The sequence below is a fragment of the Sapajus apella genome, unplaced genomic scaffold (genome assembly GCF_009761245.1).
Source record: "Sapajus apella isolate SASKATOON/1434 unplaced genomic scaffold, GSC_monkey_1.0 scaffold11, whole genome shotgun sequence".
In the NCBI taxonomy this organism is placed as follows: domain Eukaryota; kingdom Metazoa; phylum Chordata; class Mammalia; order Primates; family Cebidae; genus Sapajus; species Sapajus apella.
The window spans coordinates 27641100-27664483 of NW_022436951.1; the positions used below are offsets into that span (position 1 = coordinate 27641100).

The following is a 23384-nucleotide window of genomic DNA, read 5'->3' on the forward strand; positions in this document are numbered from 1 at the left end:
CAGGGATAAAAAGGGAACTGCCTCAACCATATGCAGCATGTTCCTCTGTCTGAAATGACAAACCATACTGTGGGTCCACGTGCCTGCTGCCCTGATGAAGGGAAAATATGGGTTTGGGAAGCACCTTTTCATTCTTCAGTAGAAGAATAAAAAAGATCCTTTAATACAGGGGTCACCAATGCCCGGGCAGTGGACCAGTACTGGTCCCTGGCTTGTCAGGAGCTGAGCCGCAACAGTGGGAAGGGGGCAGCAGCTGAGCCGGCATTCCCCTGCAAGCTCCGTCTCCTGTCAGATCAGCAGTGGCATTATAGTCTCACAGGAGTGTGAACCCTATTGTGAACTGTGCATGCCAGGGATCCAGGTTGCGCGTTCCTTATGAGATGAGACTCTAATACCTGATGATCTGAGGCAGATCAGTTTCATCCTAAAACCATCCCCGCCCCCACCATCACCTGAGCTGGTCCGTGGAAAAATTGTCTTCTACAAAACCGGTCCCTGGGGACTGCTGCCTTAATAAGATGAAAGAAGATTACTGAAGGATGTATGCGGTAGAGGCAGGGAGGAACAGAGGGCAAATCGAAGTTAGTACCATAAAGTAATATCCATGCAAATATAAGTAAGAAAGGAGGAAAAGGCAGAGGAAACACAGGGGCATATTCAAGGCAACTATGTACGTTAAGATGGGACAGTGAGTGGACATTCCAGCACCAGAAGGTGGATGCCCTGCAGACACGAGACTGCGTGCAGCTGAGGCACAGGGGATTTAGCGTTGACATCCAGATAGGACAGGAGATGGACGGGGCTGACGTGGGGCCAAAGCTCACAGAGGGAACAACACAGACTTAACCGCCCAGAGAGCATCAAGTCTAATTCTGCTGAAAGCAGAATTTGACACTAGGAATTTCTGATTTTCTTTCCATTGCCCAACATCCCCGAAAGAGAAGAAACTCTCTTCAGCAAGAGTTGTTATCCAGGGGTGTCAAGTTTGGGAAATGCTGCTGCCCACCCCCAGATGATTTGGAGAGCAACCGTAGCCTCTCACTGCAGTTGCCCAAAGTGTATTCCTCTTTACCATGACATGTCTTCAAGGTACCTGCCGATGGTGCCCATGCTCCTGCAGCCTGCTTGCCTTTCCTTAGGCTGACATTTTATTTCTTGAACCCTGCGGGCACAGCACAACCTGGAGCTCCTTTGACATCAGTTCACTGCCCGCCCCCCACAATAATATACTCTCCTATTTCAAAGTATATTATGCAGTCATAAAAAAGAAGGATGGACAGAGCTGGAGGCCATTATCCTTAGTAAACTAATGCATGAACAGAAAACCAACTACCCATGTTCTAACTTACAAAGGGGAGCTAAATAATGAGAACACATGGACAGAAAGAGAGAAACAACAGACACTAGGACCTACCTGGAAGGTGGAAGCTGGGAGGAGGGAAAGGATAAGAAAAAAAAAAACCTACTGAGTACTATGCTTAGTACCTGGGTGAAGAAATAATCTGTACACCAAACCCCATGACATGAGTTTACCTATATAACGAACCTGCACATATGCCCCGAACCTAAAATAAAAGTTAAAAATAAGCATTTTTTGTTAAAGATGGAGTTTGGTTTATACTAAATAGAGAAAGGTAAAATTTCAACTTGTATGTTGAAAGCAAATAATGGAAAACAGGATCGGCTTCTTCAAAGGCTCATCTTGTAGAAATGCCTCCTGGAAACTTCCCAGTAACGTATTAAAGAGATCAGTCTTGATGACGGTCAATTCCTAAGGGAAGAGCGCAGCTTAACTTTGGGCCCTGTGTGTGGCTTCAGTGGCATTCCAACAGGTTTAATGAAATGACTCAACTAAAAGAGTCTGAAAATAAAATTCTTTAACATTTAAAAGAAGAGCAAGGAAAGAGATATGGAATAATGGAGTAAGCACACACATGCTCACATGCGTGTGCACACATATGCAGGAAAAACACACATGCTCATGTGCGTGCACACACATATACATGCAGGAAAAAACAGGCTCATGTGCGTGTGTACGTATATACACATGCAGGAAAAACACATGCTCATGTGGGTGCACACACACGTGCAGGAAAAACGTGCTCATGTGCATGCACACACATATATGCAGAAAAACAGGCTCACATGAATGTGTGCATACACCCACACGCAGAAAAAGCACACGTGCTGATGTGCGTGGACACACATGTACGTGCAGGAAAAACATGCTCACATGTATTTGCACGTACACACAGACACACACACACACACAGACACACACACACACACACACACAGAAAAATGGAAAGGGCATTTTCTTTGCCAAGGAGATGTTTTTAGTAGAGATAAATAGAACTGTGGCCAGTCCTTACTGAAAATTAAATACAAGCATGACTCCCCAGAAGTCATGATATTTCAGCAGTTGTTGAGCACTAAGAAGTCAAAAGAGTGCATACATAACCAGTGTAATCTGTTCGAGGATATTATAATTATGGTTTCCAGGGCATGTTCTCACTGGAAGATCATTCTGGAATATATCCTGTTTTTATTACTCTCACACTCCTCAATCAAGTCAGTTTTGCTCAGTGTGGACACAATGAATTGATGTGATCTTCATTAAGCACAACAAAATGAAGTAGGGGCTGGAGAACTGAACACAATACCCATGTGATCCAAACAGCAGCCAGAAAGCAAGATGACGGCGTCCCCCGGTCACCACAGTGGAAGGAGTTACTTGGGGGGGGGGGCATGACAGCACTGTGGACGCCATCAAATAGCACATGTAAGGCCATTTCTTCGTTAAACACATGCTGTTGCCACCTGTGTGATCCTTATTCTGTACTGATTCAAAACACTCATATATTGAAACTGATTAATGAAACTTTTTGTGATAGATTTGGACTTATTCCTGCTGAGATCTGTTGGGATCCGAATTCTGTCATCTGAAATATCTGACAGGCCCTTGTCTAGATTTGATGCTCATACCTTCCAAACCAATTCAACCACTCACAGGCTTTCTGCATGAGCACAGACACCTGCAACATGCCGCAGGAAACTCCCTCCAGCACTGCTGACATCATCCACTCACCAACACCTGCAATGACAGTCTCACTTGCAAAGCTTTGAACGCAGCAACAATTATTTTGGCTACAGCACTAAGACTGTCCTTGCTACGTGATGGAAATTTGCCCGCTTTTAAGAAAACCAGCGCTTAACACAGCAAAGTAAAGTTTTCTGGATGCCTGAATTGGGATGAACAGTCTTTCCAGACGTCACATGCGACATCAAAGTTCTGATAGGTCAGGTGGAGTTAGTTAGAAGGCGGGACTACACTCTTCTCCCCTACAGGAGGTGACACCAGGCATTAATCTCGTCTGTTCTGCAGGACCTTGGTCCACCTGAGATGACTGGTCTGTCATCGCCCATCACTACCTTTGTCAGTCAGCACATCTGATCTAATTGTGGCTCCAGACTGGAAGTGACTTCCTTATGTACCAGTGGGGCATGAGAACTGTCTTACTCAGAAGCTTGCCTTACCTGGAGACCAGTGTGGGAGGATGAGGAGAGTTTTGGTCTCCAGCCTTCGTTCTCTTTTTTATAGCCATTCAACAGTCTAATTCCAGTAACTATACTAAGAGACGGCCCGTATTTTCCTTTCTTGTCTACAAATTAAATGTTGGAAGGCCTGGTCAAATGCCCACCCACTAATTCCACCACATGTCCTTCATCAAGCCAGGAACCTAGTAGAGAACTAAATAAAGTTAACACATTGTAACCTGTTCACTTTTTCTTGACCAGCGGTTTAAAAATTGTCTCTAGGACTCTGCCTCGTTAGATTAACCTCATTCTGATTAATGCATGAAATCCACCTTCTTTAAAAAGCACAAGTGCGTTTTCAGTTTCTGGCATCCTCTCCCTTTCCCACAGTTACTTAAGGATTGACATCTCAATATGGTGATACAATTATCAAGTTCTTTTGGTACCCAGAGATCGAATCTGCCTGAGAACAGAGACTTGAACGCACTCTGATTAAGTAAGTTTTTCCTTACAAAGCCTTCACCATCTGGGGCTTTAGCTTCTGCTGGCCTAGGTCTGGGGAGCAGTCCCGTCAGGGAGACTAAGAGGCAAAGTGAGAGATGATGAGGTCCACTTTCTGTTTGTTCCCTGCCCCCAGCCCATCAACATCACGGCTCCAAGCAGAGAGAGCTCAACCCTTCTTTCATCTTCTGGTTCTAAATTTTGTACTTTAACAAATGGAAGGGAAAACAAACAAATGATAACAAAGCCCCAAAAGCCTTATCAGTTTCTCCAGGCCTGGCTATTCTGGAGCTTTTAAGCTATCCTGGTGAAACTCTAGCTAATATATTTTTGGCCAATGTCTCTACCTATTCAATAAGAAAAACAACAATCAGTACAAACCTGTCGGAAATACATACAAAAATACATACAGGTAGTTTACCTCTTTCCTCACTGAACCAAAGACTTGTGATTCTTTGGTAATAAAACATTTAGTTTATGAAGCTGAGTGTCAAAATAATAGAGAATCATAAAATGCCCTTTAAAAAAGAAATTTAACAGCTGGGTACGGTGGCTCACGCCTGTAATCCCAGCACTTTGGGAGGCCAAGGAGGGTGGATCATGAAGTCAGGAGTTGGAGATCAGCCTGGTCAACATGGCAAAACCCCATCTCTACTAAACATACAAAAATTAGCCAGGCATGGTAGCAGGCACCTGTAATCCCAGCTACTCGGGAGGTTGAGGCAGGAGAATCGCTCGAACCCGGGAGGGGGAGGTTGCAGTGAGCTGAGATTGTGCCATTGCACTCCAGCCTGGGCAACAAGAGCAGGACAAAGGAAAGGAAAGGGAAAAAAAAGGGAAAAGGAAGGGGAAGGGGAAGGGGAAGAGAAAGGAAGGAAAGAGAAAGAGAATAGAGAGGAGAGAGAGGAAAGAGACAGGAGAGAGAGAGAGAGAAGAAAGAAAGAGAAAGAAGAAAGAAAGAAAAAGAATGGAAGAAAGAAAGGAAGAAAAAAGAAAAAAGGGAAGGAGGGAGGGAGGGAAGAAGGAAGGAAGGAAGGAAGGAGGGAAGGAGGGAAGGAGGGAAGGAGGGAAGGAGGGAAGGAGGGAAGGAGGGAAGGAAGGAGGGAAGGAAGGAGGGAAGGAGGGAGGGAGGGAGGGAGGGAGGGAAGGAGGGAAGGAGGGAAGGAGGGAAGGAGGGAAGGAGGGAAGGAAGGAAGGAAATTTAACAGATAAACAGGGCTGGGCGCAGTGGCTCATGCCTATAATCCCAGCACTTTGGATCACTTGTGGTCTGGAGTCCAAGGCCAGCCTGGCCAACATGGTGAAACCCTGTCTCTACTAAAACGTTGGCAGATGCCTGTAATCCCAGCTCCTTGGGAGGCTCAGGCAGGAGAACCACTTGAACCTGGGAGACGGAGGATGCAGTGAGCTGAGACCACAGCACTGCACTCCAGCCTGGGCGACAGAGTGAGACACGTCTCAGAAAAAACAGAAAAAAAGAAAAAATCAAGTAAACAGGACTATTCATGTACACCTACTTCCAATTGGGCATTTTAAGGCCTTAGCATTGCCTCTCTTGACCTTGTGTTGCAGTGTCTCACCTTTTGTTTTACATTAATCAAGTCCTACTGACAAAAAGCTCATTAAAGCAGGCATTTATAACTCTCCATTATTTAGAAGTGACCATCAGCAAGAAACTATAAAATCTGAAGACAGTAGACAGTCTTATATTTTCAATCAATTCCTACTGAAAAACCGAGTTACAAATGAGGATAACACACTGTGCATTTCTTCACCTGATCATCACCTACTCAGTGTCTGTGACGTGTCAGGTATGTCAGTGCTGGACCAGCTTCCACAGTCACTTCTAAGCTCTCTGTTGGCATAAAACTTTTCTCAACTTGAAAACATTGATTCAGCGTTAGCAAATAACAATTGCATGAATCTCAACCACAATTTTACATCATCTTACAGAAGAAAATTTAGTGTTTTAAGTTATTCTATAAAAGGACTTTCCTTTCACATAGTATTATAATATCACTCTTTTCCCACTGGTCAATGCAATGCTTTATGCATGTTTATTTGGAGGGAAAAAATCACATTTATTTCTGTTGAAAGTTTTACTGGGATATAAATACTTTGTACTTAGTAATGATTTTTGTCAAATGTGAATGGAACCACGAGTAAGGGCTCTTCCCAACAGTCTATTCCGCTCTGAGGGGCTGTAGCTGGAGACAATGGACTTGCGTACATTCCACGAAAGGCTTTTGGTTTTGATGTTAAGAACAGGATCAGGTGAGGTGATCACTTGGAGGAAGACAGGAAGCAGATAAAGCAGTTACTGATGATCAAAGATTAATGAAGTAAAGGCAACATTATACCTAGCTATTTGTATCTTTGCCCCTTAAAGTCTTTATTATTTTATCTATATCAAATAAGTTATAATCAGGGCCGAGACAGGAAAAAAAGAACATTTATCAGCAGCTACTCTAAGAAAAGCATCATTAGGTGTTTTACATATGCAATTTGTCTCACATTCCTTAGAGATTATATTATTCCTATATTGTAGCTAAGGAAGTTGAGGTACTACACAGTAACTTATCCGAGATCACTCAGCAAATTTAGGGGATATGTTTGTTATACTATATTTTCTCAATTATTTTAATAAAGATTTTATTTTCATAGAAATACATAACTGACTAGATCTATTTTTTTAAAAAAAATTCCCACCTATAAGAAGACCACCTGTTTTTTAAAATCAGTATGCCACACTAGATACTGCAGTTTATGTAAAGACATAATGCTACGCCGATAGGTGGCAAGTGATGCCAAGGCCAAATCTAATGCTCAGTCTCACAAGGCTGATGATGCAGTTGATGGTTCTAGGCTGTTAGTTTCCTCTTGCTTTCACTGGCTTGTGGACATATTTAATTACTCATTTGCACACATCAGAAAAATAAAGAAATCGAATGTGTAAGGGCATACAGAGAGAGTTTAATGCACTAAAGAGTGTAGCTAAGTAATTCAATATTTAACAAAAATTACTGAGGCTGGATCATATACGATAAACTTTCTATTCTAAAATATCATGTGTTGGGTTTTTGTGTTTTAGACAGTCTTGCTTGAGTCTCCCAGGCTGGGGTGGAGTGGCACAATCTCGGCTCCCAGGTTCAAGCGATTCTCCTGCCTCAGCCTCCTGAGTAGCTGGGATTACAGGCACCCGCTACCATGCCCGGCTAAATTTTGTATTTTTAGTAGAGACGGGATTTCACTATGTTGGACAGGCTGGTCTCAATCGCCTAACCTCATGATCGCTCCTTTCAGCCTCCCAAAGTACTGGGATTACAGGCATGAGCCACTGCACCCAGCCACATGTTGGATTTTAACCATTCTCTCTGACAAACTTAACAAAGCAATCCTGAACTTGTGAGATGCTGAGAAGCTGAAGATCATTCATACATTTCTGGTGGTCATGTACCATGGTACACTCATTCTAGAAAAGAGTCTGGCAGTGTCTTTTAAAAACTAAATGTGTGGCCAGGCGCGGTGGCTCATGCCTATAATCCCAGCGCTTTGGGAGGCCGAGGTGGGTGGATCACGAGGTCAGGAGATCGAGACCATCCTGGTCAACATGGTGAAACCCTGTCTCTACTAAACATACAAAAAAAATAGCTGAGCACAGTGGCGCGCGCCTGTAGTCCCAGCTACTCGGGAGGCTGAGGCAGGAGAATTGCTTGAACCCAGGAGGTGGAGGTTGCGGTGAGGCGAGATCGCGCCATTGCACTCCAGCCTGGGTAACGAGCGAAACTCCTTCTCAAGAAAAAAAAAAAAAAAAAAACTAAATGTGTGCTTACCAAAGGACCCAGCAAATGCACTCCTGGGCATTTACCCCAGAGAAATGAAAACTATTTCACACAAAAACCCAGACAGGATTGTTCATAATTTCTGTATATTTCCCTGTAATAGCCAAAAACTGAATACTACTCAGCAATAAAGAGGAAAGAGCTACTGATACATGCAACAAAGCGGGTGTATCAAAGGAATTCTACTGAGTAAAAAAAGCCATCTCAAAAAGTTACATGCTGCATGACTCCATTTATGTAACATTTTGAAATAACAAAACAACAGCAACAGAGTAACAGATTAGCGGTTGCTGGAAATAGAGATGGAGCAGGGGTTAGTTAAGGCTGAACCAAGGCAGGATAGGGAGCCCTTTGATTATGGGAAAATTCTGTATGGTTCTGTACTTTGAAAGTGGGTGGTTACACAAATCTATACATGATAAAACTGCATAGGACTAAACACACACACAGGCACGTGCATGCGCACGTGCACACACACACACACACACACATGGGCACACATACACATCTAAACCTGGCAGAATGTGAATAAGCTCTGTGGGCTGCCGAAAAGTCAGCGTCCTGGTTTGATTGTGTACTGACGTTATGCAAGATGCCACCACTGTGGGAGGCTTTGTGAAGATGCACAGGACCTCCTTACCTACTTCTCTGCTTTTGCAACTTTCTGTGATTCTATAATTACTTCAATAGAAAAAGTAAAAAGAAAAGCTAGGGAGTATGTTTACAGATACGACACATATCTTCAGAGGTGCAAAAGATCCTCAACCTAAGATGGTCTGACTTTGATTTTTCAACTTTGTGATGGGCTTCCTGGGACATACCTCTATCACCCATGTAGGTCAAGAAGCACATGAGCTTACAAAAGTTCAACCTGTGAATTTTCATCTTTACAATAGTATTAGTGCATTTTCAACAATGGATTTACCAGGGTGTAACCCTCTAAGTTAAGGAGCATGTGTATATATGTGGGGTGGAAATAGGAATGAAAGAAACAAAAAACTAATTTTAGAGAATAAAGACAGATGACTCATCAGAAAAAATACTTCCAGGAAGGCCAAAAGGAAAGGCTTGGAAGCTGGGAACTAAATTTTAGAGGACTTTGCACAAGAGACATAAGGCATCCAAAGGAATCCAGTGCTCATGAGAGACTGGTATAATTCAGAAAAAGACTGTGTTCTGTGGCTGCAGAGAGTAAAAAGCCACACCACCCCTGGGAAAGCCTCCAGTGGGGAAGTCAGGCCTGCTTAGTAACAGGCTCTGCACTGGAACCACTGGTAATCAGAGCACCCATCGGAGGGAGGGCAGCCACTCTACACAATGAGCACTGTGCACCTTTAGTCACTTTCCCTGTTCAGTTTAACCACCAGATGCCCGATGCAGTCTTGGCTCTCCAAGGGAAAGAAGGAAAAGAAATCTGGGCCCTATAAGCAGTGGTTGCTTGAGAGAGCACTGGGGATATTTTCAATGTACGCCTGGGGCAAACTCCGTGAGGACCTGAGGGCCAGTAGAGAGGCAGCTCTGAAAGGCCACACACTAAGAAGCCAGAGGGCACCCGCTTCCTGGGAAGCCTCCCCTGGCCCCAGGGCAAGAAGCCTGCGGGCTCTGGCTTTCTCCCTCTTCTCCGCTTGGGAAGCTAACCAATGGTCCCAGCACAAAGAAGCCTGCCTGCTCAACTGTTTGGCATAAAGTCGAGGCCAGGCTAGTGCCTATAACAAAACATCTCCAGGTGGCTGGGAGCCCTTTGTTTTTGACTTCTGAATAAAATGAAAGGTTCCTCTTTTCCCAGCCATGACTCAAAACAAAAACTTGTCCCAGTTCAGTGTGTAAGTTTGCAGAAACAGAACCAAGAGGCTTCCTTTACTTAAACCCAGCAAGAATCACAGCGTAATTAAAGTGGGAATGATTTTTCCTGGGAAACCTTGGCTTCTGAGAACAAAAATCAATGCAAGGGCAATGAATCAATTCCAGAAACAAACTGTCTGAGAGCTCAATGTCACCACCTGGTTGCCTCAAATAACCCACAAATTTCTAACGTAGTTATAACTCAGGACCTAATTTTGAGAATGAAGTTGAATGAATATGAATGAGTGAAAACAGTTATGCTTTTGCTGCATTTGAAAATGGAAATTTCATTCAATCACTAAATCTATCATTAAATCTCAGAATAATGTGCTAGAAATAGACATTACTTACTGCACAGGCTTTCACTGAGTATCTGCCAATTCTAGGAGGTAGACTAAATAGTGAAAACACAAAGGTAAGTGAGACAAGTTCCTGGGCATCAAGGAACTTAAAATCTACCAAGAGAAACAAATAAACAAATGTCTAAAATGTTGGACACACAGAAGCAGAAGCATGTTCTTTTGGTCATTCATTTTGGTATCATCTCCTCACACATTACCACTGTCTTGAGAGACACTTTGGAATCAATGAGTGAAAAGAGAGAATGAACAAATAAACAGAGAAAAAAAGCATTCAAAAGTTAAGGAGGACAAACAACAAAGGACACGTAGCAGGTGCACTGTCAACAGAACTGATGTGAAGAAGCGATACATGCAATACTAAAGGGAATGCACACCGCAGTGGGACTGAGAGTGGACAACACGTGCAGGAGGATAAAGAGTCTCCCCAAATAAAACCCAAACTTACGTTAAGCCAATCAACATTCCTTTCAAGTACTTCAGAAAGAAAACAAAAACAGAACAAAGCTCCAAGCTACAAGCGTTCTAAAAGGAGGCTAAGAATCTCAGGATTCTTTTTAGAGAAAACAGCATCCTGGAATACTTCCAAATCTGGGCTTTAGGAGCAAACTGAGGCTGAAATCTCTATCAAGGTAGAAAATATTTGTCCCCTATGTAAAATGTGTCCCCCTTTCTCTCTTCTCAGGATCAAGTGTCTCTTCTGTCCTCTGGGGTAAAAGAATCACAGTCCAGAGTTCTCAGTTTCTGGAGTCTAAGAGCCTGGCCTTCAACAAGACTTCAACCATCACCTTCTTCCAGGGGTTTCTTTAGGAGATTCCGGAGCTAACGCTGAGCAAACAACACCTTGACCTCTTTTTTTTTTTTTTTTTTTGAGACTAAGTTTCACTATTGTTGCCCAAGCTAGGTGTAATGGCTCGATCTCGGCTCACCGCAACCTCCGCCTCCCAGGTTCAAGTGATTCTCCTGCCTCAGCCTCCCGAGTGGCTGGGATTACAGGCATACGCCACCACACCAGGCCAATTTTGTATTTTTAGTAGAGATGGGGTTTTTCCAAGTTGGTCAGGTTGGTCTCAAACTCCCAACCTCAGGTGATCCACCCACCTTGGCCTCCCAAAGTGCTGGGATTACAGGTCTGAGCCACTGTGCCTGGCCAACCTTACAACTTTTTTAAGTGAGTTGTTCTGACCTCATGTTTGGGCCAGAAATTTATTGCAAAAACAGATGGTGACAGCTATACTCCAGATAGAGTGAGGAAGAGAACCACCGTGGGACATCGGGCAGTGAGGAAACTAACTTCTGCCAGGAGACCCTTTGCTGGGCAATCTCTAAAAAGCTTCTTGATTTTGCCTAAATGAAAAAGATAAGCTACTTTTTCTGTCTTCCTCTATGTAATTTTAAATTGTATGATCTGCTGAAGAAGAACTGATTCAGATAATGCGTATCTTTTTGCAATTTTTCGTTCATCTGATATGGAAATACATTTAGTGACTTTATGCAAACACCTAGTAAATTAGCATGATTTCCTCTTCTTGGCCCATTTAGCTTTTCATTTTAAACTAATTAAACTTGTTCTAAGCTTATCTTAGTTTTCATTCAATAACCAGCTTCAAAATACAATGACTGAAGAAACCACTCTTTCCTGCATGGAACCTACCAAGTATTCCTGGGAGTTTTAGGGCTTTTTGTATAGCACAGAGAAAAGAACTGAGGGAAATTCTCTGGTTGGTCAGGGAAAGATAAATATACTGAGAAAATGGTTCGGGCTAAAAACGAAGTCCAAGCACACTGAGGGGAAGAAACAGGCTGCATTCCAGCCTGTGGGCAGCGTCCCTGAAGGCCTATGCTCCAATCACACAGGTACACGTGTGTCCTGCTATGCCCTCCCTAACTGGGCCCCAATCCCTCCTTGGTCCCGGGTAACATGAGGTGCACACAAGTAAGACAGAGCAGACCAGGGTAAACATGCCAGCTTCTCTGCTACTGAGATGCCCTTTCACAGAATGCACAAAAAGTCCTGCAATTGTCAAAGTGAACCACTCCGTCCTTAAAACTGATCAAAGGTCTCGTGAGTGTACAAACTCGGACATACTAGAAGTTCCTATTGTGTAAGTCAATGAAAACAAAATGTATTTTCACTTTTAAATAATTTCCAAACTTAGTGACAATACGGACTCCATGGTCTTGTAAGTGGATGCTCTTATTAGGAGATTTTTCCTTAAAAACGTTGCTGTTACAAAAACCAATGAACCCAGACGCCTCTGGACAAGTGCTTTGTTTCTGTCTTTGAGATAGGGTCTTGCTCTGCCGCCCAGGCTGGAAGTGCAATGGTGTGATCTCAGCTCACTGCACCCTTCATCTTCTGAGCTCAAGTGATCCTCCTGCCTCAGCCTCCCAAGGAGATGGGACTACAGGTGCCACCACATGCAGCTAAATTTTTTAAATTATTATTTGTAGAGAACAGCTTTTGAAAAAACTTTCCTTCCAGTTATCCTTTAGCATCCGCTCTCTGAAAACCACTGCAGAGTTGAAAAGGTGACTTAAATCATAAATACTTCTTGGCAAGAAGAGTCTTCTCTCCTATAAGGAAGCTAGATCCTTACCTCAGACTGCTAAGCTGCCACACAAATACCAGCTCCAATCTCCTGGCTCAGCAGGTGTCATAGATGTGAGGCCTTCCCTCTGCCCCTGCCTCTCGATGTGGCCTCTGAGCCACTCCCAGCTGCCTGACACTCTTCCTGCCTCTCCCTTATGGCATCTATGGCATCCAGGGTAACTGTGGTCCCTGGGCCCCAAATGAGGAACCTGTGAACTGGACATCCCTACCCAGGCGCTTGCCCTCAGAAGGGTCCGGGCTGCTGCGCTCCAGGCCCGTGTTCTCTCCATGTCACAGCTTAGTGAACTATGGCACAATCCATTTCCATACACAGATCACCTTAATCCTCTCCTTCCCTCTCAGCAAGGGTGTAAAAACATGTAAGGAAAAAGGAGGCTAAAGTGCTAACACCAATGGCAAAGAGAGTAACACATGATCACACGCATGACAAGTGTCGTGAACAGGTGCGTGTCGGGGGAGCTCTAGGAGCTGCAGGGAGAGTGGCTAACTACACCCGTCCTCGTCTCAAAAGTGCTGGAGAGTCATGGGTCCAGGGATGCTGTGTTGAGTGGGAGGGGAAGAGGAGGACACAGCAAAACAGGCTGCAAGGAAAAACGTGATCTACGCTGTGAGGACGCGGAGGTCTTCAGGCTGTTCCCTACATACCAGGAGAATCACTGATGGTGTAAAAGCAGGGGTATGGCCTACTCAAATTTGTATTTCAGAAAAATTACTCTGGTAGCAGTGCCACAGGGAGGCTGGGGCAAGGAGCCAGTAGAGGCAGGAGGGCAGCAAGAGACAGGCTCAGTTCAAGACAAGCAGGAAACTTCCAGCCTGGCGGCATGTGCAGCAATGACCAGAAACTGCCACAGAACAATGTCCACTTAATGCGTCTCCTCAGAAAAAACAGCCTCTTTGTAAGTATTTTCAAGAGCAATTTGAGTGACGGCATTCTGAGGAGCAGGGAAAAAAGCTAGCATCATCCATCCTGATGACAATCTCAGGAGCAAGAAGCACCAGCGCCTTGGCAGAAAGGACTGAAGGCGCCAGGCAGCAGCCCGGGCAGGACTGAGCACACAGCCTGGGGGTCCCAGCAGTCTGCTGCGTACTCTCCTCCACTCCTTCCCGGCCTCACAAGGTTTCAGAGGGAAACCTACAGTCCAAACGTTCCAGTGACAAATGACCTGACTGAGGACTACCTGCCCAAGATCTCAGAACTGGTAGTGCAGTTCTTTTCCTTTAATGGAACTGGTGGGTCTCTGAGCGCTGAAGCTTTGAAACGAGGCAAGCCAGGCCTTGCCCTCCCCTCTTTCCCCAGTAGTCCTACTCTTCTAGATCCTTCTTTCCATCCTATGACCACAAGCTTCCATGTGATAATCCCCAGTTATCCGGAAGGGCCTCCTCATTTCCAATTCATCAAGAGCTGTATTAGAATATGTTATGATCCTTTGTGAAGGGCCTTGGTGATTTTCTTCCTTACACAGAAGTAAGATGTGGTAAACTGACATGCCTACTCAGTTTGTAGTCACCCTGAATATGAACTTTTATTTTAAATTCTCTTTTCCTCAAAAGCTACATAATAGTTTCTTTCATGTAACTTTATATGATTTCTAACAAGAGTAACATATATAGGCAAGGTATAATTAGTACCCACCTATTTTTCACATACCAAATAACATTTCATATCATGAGATAAGCTGATCAACAGAAAACCTAATGCCTATGACATTAGGTTTAATATTATTTGTACCAGGTTGGCTCTGGCACATTTAAACTCAATATTAGGTAACAGTCATGTTTACTAGCATCTGAGAGAAGTCTAACAACATCCAAAGGCAATCATGATGTAGATTCATACCCAGAAAGGAAGCCCAACAGCTCTGACCAACAACGCGCAGGTCCCCTACTTATGGAAACGGACGTTCTCTGTCTCTCCCGACCCTCATGGGTCCTGTTTTTATGGACAGCCTCAGCAAAGGCAGCCATGCACTCACACAACAGGAAGTCCAGCACAAGTCCTGCTTTTCCCCGTCCATGCAGACACACTCAGCACTGATGGGCCACGTCTTACAACTTGACACCTTTCTCACATTGTGACCGGATTCAGGTTCCTCCCAAAGAGTTCAAAGACCCTTTCAGGCCCAGATTATATTCTGGTGTCCTGGAGCCCTACCTCTTTCACATGGGTGTGAAAGGACACCGACATGTCCAGTAGGATCTTTCGCTGCTCAACACGCCGAACGAAGTCTTGAATCCGGTCTTCCAGCTGATGGGCAGCCTGATAAATCTCTTCAGGGTCACATTCCCCAGTCTGAGCCAGCTGTTCTGCGGCTTCTAGTAATTTATCCGCATTGGTGTATGTATTCTGCACAAGAGAACATCCGAGAGGAACAGAAGGTAAATAAAAAGCAAATCAGCCAAGCTGGGCGCCATAATAAATAGCAACACAATCCATTTGTGATATTTGTGATCACTTACATGAATGAAATAGAAAAATATGATGGGGAGAGATGATTTTAGGAATTCTATGCAGAATTCCTTTTGCGCTGTTGTTTTAGATTGTTAAATTTTGAACCCCATGGCAGAGCTCTTGTATTGAAGGTAGTGACAGACTATCTGTAGGTAATTACTGGCTGTCTTGTGACTTAGAGCTTTCAGATTTTTGCCCAGGTAGAGTCAGGAGACAATCCCCAGCAACAAATGCCTGCTTCACTTTTTCTTCCAGTTTTATCACCAAGCAGAGAGTTCCACTCTATGTCCTTCAGTATGATACAATGCTTTACGATAATCCTCCAAGTACAAGCTAAAGGTTAAGTTCCAAACAAATCTAAGTTGCTGTCCCTTCTCACACATTTCTCCTTATTGATAATTGTGTGCTCATCTTCTTCCTACTTAAGGCTATATATTTTTTTGTTTTTGTTTTTTTGTTTTTCTGTTTTGTTTTCCAGCTTGCGTGACAGTCTCGCTCTGTGACCCAGGCTCGAGCACAGTGGTGCGATCACAGCTCACTGCAGCCTTGGCCTCCTGGGCTCAAGCAATCCTCCCACCTTAGCCTTCCAAGTAGCTGGAACCACAGACATGTGCTACCATGCCTGGCTAAATTTTATACTTTTAGGAGAGACGGGGCTTTACAGTGTTGCCCAGGCTGGTCTTGAACTCCTGGGCTCAGGTAATCCTCTCGCCTTGGCCTCCCAAAGTACTGGGATTATAGGTGTGAACAACCTTGCCAGGCCACATTTTTTGAGAAAAAGGAAATAATAACCATTATGGCTCTAAAGCAACCAGAGTTTTAAAGAGCTCAAAGTGTAAATAGGTGTCTAAAATACTCTAAAAATCACTTTAATTCCTAGTAATCTGAGGCTACAAGTGGGTTCCTCCAACAGGCAGGCATTCGAGAGCCCTGATGCTATTCCAGGAAGCTGCTACTGAGGGGTCTGTTGGTGGGAGGGGGAGGGGAGCCCTGGAAAAGGAAGGGAATGTCAGGGCAGGAAAGGAACAGAGCTCAGGCCTTCTAAGAAGACCCAGAAAGTCCGCTTTTGGTTCCCCTTGAGAAACAAGCTGAATCCTCATCCTACTCAAGCACAGTCATAAGGGGAGCAGGGAAGGCATCTCATCAGTGAGGGTCTGAGCAGGATGTGAGGGCATTAAGTGGGGAGGAGGGGCTTCTGAGTTGGGATACAGGTTACATCAGGAGAATGGAATTAATGCAAGTAAGCCAATACCTGAGGGATAATAGCAGCCACGTTTCTCTATTTGAGAAAAGGGAGTTATAAATATAGAAAAGGAGAAAACTTGAGTTAACTCTTGGCATTGGGCTGGAATTGGAGCTATTTGTGTAAATATATGGTTTTTAACAGACAGATGTGAATGTGCATGTGTACACACACCAGGAGATAGATCTGAAAAGCAGCTTCACCTACGGAACAAGTCAGGACTGGAGCTTCTCTCATCCAGGCCCTCCCCTCCTCCAGCTGGCACCTGGGTCTCTGGTCCCTGTGACCACGGTCAGCCTTGACACCAAGGGCTTTGCTGCAGAGAGTCTGCATGTGCTCTTGTCTACAAAGGTTCTCTGACTATCAGAGGCCGCACCTGCAGGTGACTTCCTTCCAGGGAAGGCGGCTTGGAGGTCTCTGCTTACCCCTGGCTGAGTGTCACCTCGGAGCCCCCGTGTCTGCATCTCTAAGATGCGCACAACAGGGCCTCCACGCTGAATGAAGCTAACAGTGTAGCAAGCAAGCTGTACCCAGAACCCAGAGTGCCACAGACACACATTTCTAAAGAGCAGATTCCTGCTTTCTCCTGATCACCACTGCGGCCTTGGAATCATGCACCTCTTGTATTTGGTAAGTGGATCTAAAGATGACAGAGCCTCCCAACAGCCAAGTATTACATTTCAGAAAGTCTTCCCACCTCTACTCCAACAGATAAAGATACTATGTAAAGGTCCCAAAGGAACAAGCGCATTTCTGAATGATCTGAGATGTGAATCAGCCTTCGTTTATTTCACTTTTCATTTTGTGCTTGAAGAACACAAGGCTGGCGCGGGATGTGTCAACACCGTGCCTCGAAACCCCGGGCCAGGTTTTCCTCGGAAAAACACCTTCCTTGGGTCTTTCTGCAACAGGAGCACAGAGATGTCCTTGTGCTAATGTCAACCATACTCATCAGAAATGCTCCCCTCTTGGCACTTAACACTGTGCCTCAGAAAAGCGGGAGGACATGGATACTGTCTTATTCCCATATCACAGGCAAGGAAACTGAGGCACAGAGAGGTCCAATAACTTGTCCCCCAAGATAGTCAGTAGAGCTAGGATTGTTAAAACAACCAGTACCTAAGCCCCAGTTCCTCACATGAGGGGAAGCTGAGATGCTGGACTTAAAGTGGGGAGGATGTCAGGTCAGAGAGCATTCTGAGAGTCAGAGACTGAGCTTCTCCTGTCCAGTTCCTACTATCCTGTTCCCGAGGCAACTCACACGGGGCCCATTTTCTGATCTGTGGTGTGAGGGTCATCCCTGCCATGGGGATTAAAGGGAATAGGGTAAGGCCAGCCCAGGGTGGGGGCCTAACTAGTGTCCTCTTTTTCGTGAACAGTTGGTAAGACTCAAGGAGACAAAAGGAGCCACTAGAAGGCAAACGTGCAGGAGACTCTGCTCTTCCCACACCCACACCCCCCCCCCCAGGCTGTTTCTCACTAACCATGACCAGAGGCTATACTTAGAATTCATTGGAAAATAAGGGAGTTTTGGATCTTAGAACAGATAGGAAAAAGAAGGAAAATAAGTCTTTGAGGCCTAAATACTTTCATTATATTTGCTTGGTTTAAAGGACAACAAAGCCTGGATATTGAAAACTTCCAAGGTATTTTATTAATACAGAAATGTAATGAAGAATGATGGGCCAATACATCTACAGTGCAAATTAAAAGCCCCAAGTAACTTAAAATTATCATCTAAAAGGCACACACATTCCCAGGGATCCTCTTTTTATCCATGAAGGGAAAACATGGCATCCCAAGAGACAAGCCCACCACCCTGCAACACGTGTGCACAGGACAGAGTGAACAGCATCACAGACGTGAAGAGCAGACCCAAGAAGCTGTGTGGATTTTTCCAGATACAGCATAACACAGACAACTATGCATGTCTCTCAGCATTTGACCAGACACAACTTTTTTGTGGTGTGGGAGTGGGAGGTTTTAGCGAGGTGAGGTGGCCCACGGGTATTAGGACTCCGGCATCCTCCAGTGCTGCGGAGGACTGCAGGAAGAGCAGTCTCATTACTTCCCGCTGGATTCTAAATACAGCCTCTGGCCGTCTTTAGTGAGCCCAGCCCTGCAGCTAAAAGAGCGAAGTCTCAGGCGCATTTGGCGGCTCCTGTCCAAAAATTAAATACAAGGCTAGTATTCACCAAAAGGTCTGAATAATCTGAACCATCATACTGTTCTAGGCAAAGATGGCACCACGAGCGCCTGCCGAGCGTCAGCATTTCTACATGTATTCTCATCACGGCAACCTGGTGAAGGTAGATGTTAGGCATATTTCACAGCGAGGAAAACAGGCTCAGAGAGATGAAGTTTTCCACTGTTGTGCAATCAGAAAGCAATGGAGTATATTAGTAAATTTTAGAAGTTATTTTCAATAAGGGAAAAAAAGCAGATGAGAAGATTTGATATCCTGTAAATACATGCCAATCTAAAGGAAATGCTTTACGGCAAATAATTTGCCCTGAATTCTCCACTAGTAATTTATTTTGAAAGATTAAAAGTCATACATCTTATATTAGGAACGGAACTTATTGCAAAACGACAGCCTATTCTGTAGAGCTGCATGCTCCAATGGCTGATGAGAATCAGAATTTAGAGCATGCTACAAGTGTGGGGACGTTCTGTACGTCCACGTGTCACAGGCGCGGTATCCTCCTTGCAAACGATGAATGAGTTAAGTGATGACCAGGGAGTTACTTGTCTGCTTTTCTTCTAAAAACAGAGAATGAACTCAAGGTCTCCTGCTTTCCTGAATGACACACTCTTTTATCCAGGAAGACAAGATAATTACATGGCACATATGAAAAGCTGTTGACAGAAATGGCTTCCTGGATAATAACTTTGTGACAGGTTACATCTCTAGAAGGTAATCTGAATCCAAGGGGATAAGCAGAAAAGAGCGAGGGTGATTTAGGAATTCACAGAGCACGTACTTATGAAGGATGCTATGCCAAAGATTTACTAATGACAGTAAAGATATCTTCTGTGCTCTCAAAACCAGATTCTTCCTCGAACCCGAGTTTTCTGGGCTTTACTGGCTGTTGTAATCATAACTTTTTAAATCTTAAAAAGGAACATTAACATGAACAACTGCTTCGAAGGTAGAACGTCACTGTTAAAGAGTATCTTCCTTTCTAACAGTCATTTGCAGAAAGCTTCACATGAAAAGCATTTTTTATTTGTTTTTACACTAGCCCATGAAAATGCACTATGGCTATTCACACCACACACGATACATCAATTAGCATGGATTCATTCAACAGGATAGAGCTACTCACAATCACTGTACAAAATTAAGGAATGGGCCTTCAAATTAATCACGATGAAGTTCTTGACTCTGCAAAACTGCATGTGAAAAGGATCCAAGTGCTTCCTGAGGTGACTACAGCAGTGTCTAAAACAAATTCTGAAACCCAGGGCCCCTGCAGCTAGGTCTTGTGTCTGCAGAAGTTACACTGTATGACTCGCTTCCACCACGTCAACAGGAGGTTCAAATTTTGGGTTCCTCCTTCTCAGAATGCCAGAATTGTTCTATATAATATATCTATATTTAGTACATTTTTAAATGAATTCAACCACAAAATTTCACCACTTCCTTTCTGAATCTCTGTTGTGTTACTTCATCAAGCCACAACTCACTAGTTTAAAGAAGTTAACTACAAGAAAAATCTTATTAAATAAATTACTGGGCCTATTTTCCAGATCAGAAAGTTAACCTTAGAGAATTAGCAACTTGTCCAAAGTCACAGAGCTTATGCATATTATTGTCACTGCTCAAACCCCACAAATCCCACACTCAGAACACACTAGACTCCTGGCTCCTGTTTCCTTAGCACACACATTTAAAGAAATGGAAACAGGACAAGCAATGCTTGGCCTACCATTACAGAAACCCAAAAGGAACTGCTACTTCCTGACTATGAATTGGAATTTCACAAACTAGTCAACAGGCACTGGTACAATAAACAAGGCAAAAACATCCAAGCCACATTTCTGTTCCAAGAACATCACTTTTAGAAAGGGTCACCTGACAAAATCATGTTTTTGCTAGGCAATGACAACATCACTCTGGAATCAGAGCATTTACCTCACCTGAGGTGTCAAACACATCAAGCTAAAGCTAACTTACCTCAAATGTAGCTAAACTGTAATCCAGAATCAACTACATGGGTATTTATGGGATAAAATAATGGAAGCCACTGTTTTACCTGTGCCACTTCTTCAAAATCTTCATGACGTTTCTGCAATGCTCTGGCCCGATGGAGAGATTTCCCCACACCCGTATGTTTGCTCAGAAATGCTTCTCCGTGGTTCTCGATCCAGTCTAGCACCTACAATGAAATACAGGTACATGTGCTATAAAAACAGTATCCTCCCATGTTCAATATTTAAGGCTATCCAATGAAGATTCTGTCTGTTGTCAAAACTCTGTAAGAAACAAGAAGCAAACAAAAAAATAAAAATTGGAAGAAGTAATTGGATACTAATTTAAGTCACTTGATAATTACAAGCTGATAATCACATCAGCTTTCCCACCAGGACTTTAATCACCTCTTACATTAGAAGTGTAAATCCTTCTACATAGAAACGTTGCAAGCAATAATGATTAAATTAAATCTCAATTTATTTATGCACCACCGAGCCGCTGAACTGACTTAAGTTTTGTATAAGATAGTGATTGGGAAGCCACACAGGGCCAGTTTAACCTAGCAATTTTATAAGGCTTAAAGCTACACAACTAAGGCAATTCAAGTTTAACTACAGCATCAGTTTTTTTCCATTTCTTCTTCAGAAGACTCAAAACACATTAAGTAAAACCTAACACTTACATGCCTCAGTCTTGATCTTGCAATTTATTCTTTAAACTATGATGCTGCAAAAGCTAAACATTCCATGAATTCAATTACTTAAAAGTTCTTGCTAAGTGAAATCCACCACACTAAAGAAAAAGTAAAAGCAAAGCAGTACAAGCTGATGTTTTAAAGTTCATAGTTGGAACTGAGTAGTTCACTGGGTCTCACACTTAAATCACAAAACACTGACATTATCTAACAAACTAGGACTGAGCCTTGAACAATATGGGTTTGAACTGCACAGGTCCACTTTTATGTGGTTTTAAAAAATAAATACAACTGGCCCTCCATACAGAAGGGTTCTGCATCCACAACCAAGTGTGGACTGAAACTACAGTATTTGCAGAAGGTGGAGCCCACATATACAGAGGGCCAAATGCAGGACTTGAGCAGCATAGATTTTGGTACTGAGGGACAAGCATATTTATGCTATGTCAAATGCCCACTTTGTCCTCTTTGATGAATAAGACATAACTAGCAAAAAACTAAGTCAGTGATGTCTTTAGCTAAAAACGAAAAACTTTAAAAGATTTCAAATATTTAAACCTACTTGTTAATGCACAGCTACAGTATTGAAGGCTCACTCAGATCGTGCATGTTGTAACTCTGCTGCTCTCCTTGTCCAGTCAGCCTGCTCTAACAAAATACCTTATACTGGGTAATTTATAAACAACCGAAATGTAGGGCTTCGTAGTTTGGAGACTATTGTTTTACCTTGTGTATTGAGCACACTGTCTTAACTAGCGTATTGAGTGTGCATTACTTTAACCCCTGTATTTTGTTTTAACTCATGTATTGAGCGCATTGTTTTAACTAGTGTATTGAGTGCTCTGTTTTAACTAGCGTATTGAGCACACTGTTTTAACTCGCATATTGAGTGTGCATTACTTTAACCACTCAACTAGTCTGGAGACTATGAAGTACAAGATTGAGAAGCCAGGAGACTCAGTGACTGGTGACGGCTTGTTCCTTACTAGCGGCACGTTTTATGTGTCCTCACATGGAGGAAGGGGCAAAGGAGCTCTCTCCAGCCTCTTATAAGGGCACTAATGCTATTCACAAGGGTGAGGCCCTCATGACCTAATTCCCTCCTGGAAGCCCCGCCTCTTCTGGAGTATGTTTCAACATGAATTTGGGGGGACACAAACATTCAGACAATGCAGATCAAAATGACATTGGACTAAAGAACAAATGAGTACACACAACAAAGACAGTGATCTAGAGGGCAATCTGAGAAGCCAACCAGCCACGGCTCTGCTAAAGGGAAAATAAAAGGGGCTTAGCTTGTGGCTCCTTGCTACAGAAAGGATCCCTTGCCCTCGATCAACTGTACTGTGGAGAGATCAGCCATGTTCACAGACATAGGGAAAGAAAGCAGCAGCTAGTGAGGACCAGAGTGTGACATGTTCTTCGAAACCACTGACCTTCACACCTGAGGGACTGGCCGAGGGTCCTTTCTGCTCAGGGTCTAGAAAAGTTAGTATTCCACGTAAACCGCAGACCTTAACAAACCTCTCACGGTCCTCTGTACACACCCTTGTACAACTGGCAGGCACTGAGATCAGAAGTGTGGGAGGTGTGGGGTGGGGGTGGAAGCCAAGCGTGGTCTCATTTCCACCCCTCCATTTCCAGCACCCCTGTAGAGCCACATAGAATTTAGCTGTGTGCTCCTGGGCAAGATCCTTATTCCTTCTCAGCTTCAGGTTCCTCACCTGCCCAATGGTGATAATCACACGTAGCTATGAGCATTCGATGACCTTTATGTTAAGCATCTTAATGTCAACGTGGCAAACGGTGACCCCGCCTATAACCAGAACCCATGGCAGGCTTCCATCTCATTTCAAGCTTCTGATGGCACATGCTGTACATATTCTATTTTAACTAGTATATTTAGTACCTTATTTTAACTAGTGTATTGAGTGCACTGTTTCAACTAGTGTATTAAGTGCATTGTTCTAACTAGCGCATTGTTTTAACTAGTGTATTGAGTGTGCATTGCTTTAACTTGTGTATTGAGTGCATTGTTTTAACTCGTGTATTGAGTGCACTGTTTTAACTCGTGTATTGAGCGCACTGTTCTAACTCGTGTGTTG

General features: G+C 43.7%; 1 protein-coding gene across 6 annotated transcripts in view; it reads right to left on the bottom strand.

Annotated features, from left to right (window-relative positions):
* The window catches only part of TRIO (trio Rho guanine nucleotide exchange factor), a 368044-nt gene that overhangs the window by 157799 nt on the left and 186861 nt on the right, over positions 1-23384 (bottom strand). For all 6 annotated transcript variants that reach the window (XM_032279085.1, XM_032279087.1, XM_032279088.1 and 3 more), the window contains exons 10-11: positions 20647-20769; positions 14848-15039 (exon numbers count right to left, since the gene is read on the bottom strand). In XM_032279085.1, the coding sequence (XP_032134976.1) occupies positions 14848-15039; positions 20647-20769 (315 nt within the window). The remainder of the gene's footprint in view (positions 1-14847; positions 15040-20646; positions 20770-23384) is intronic.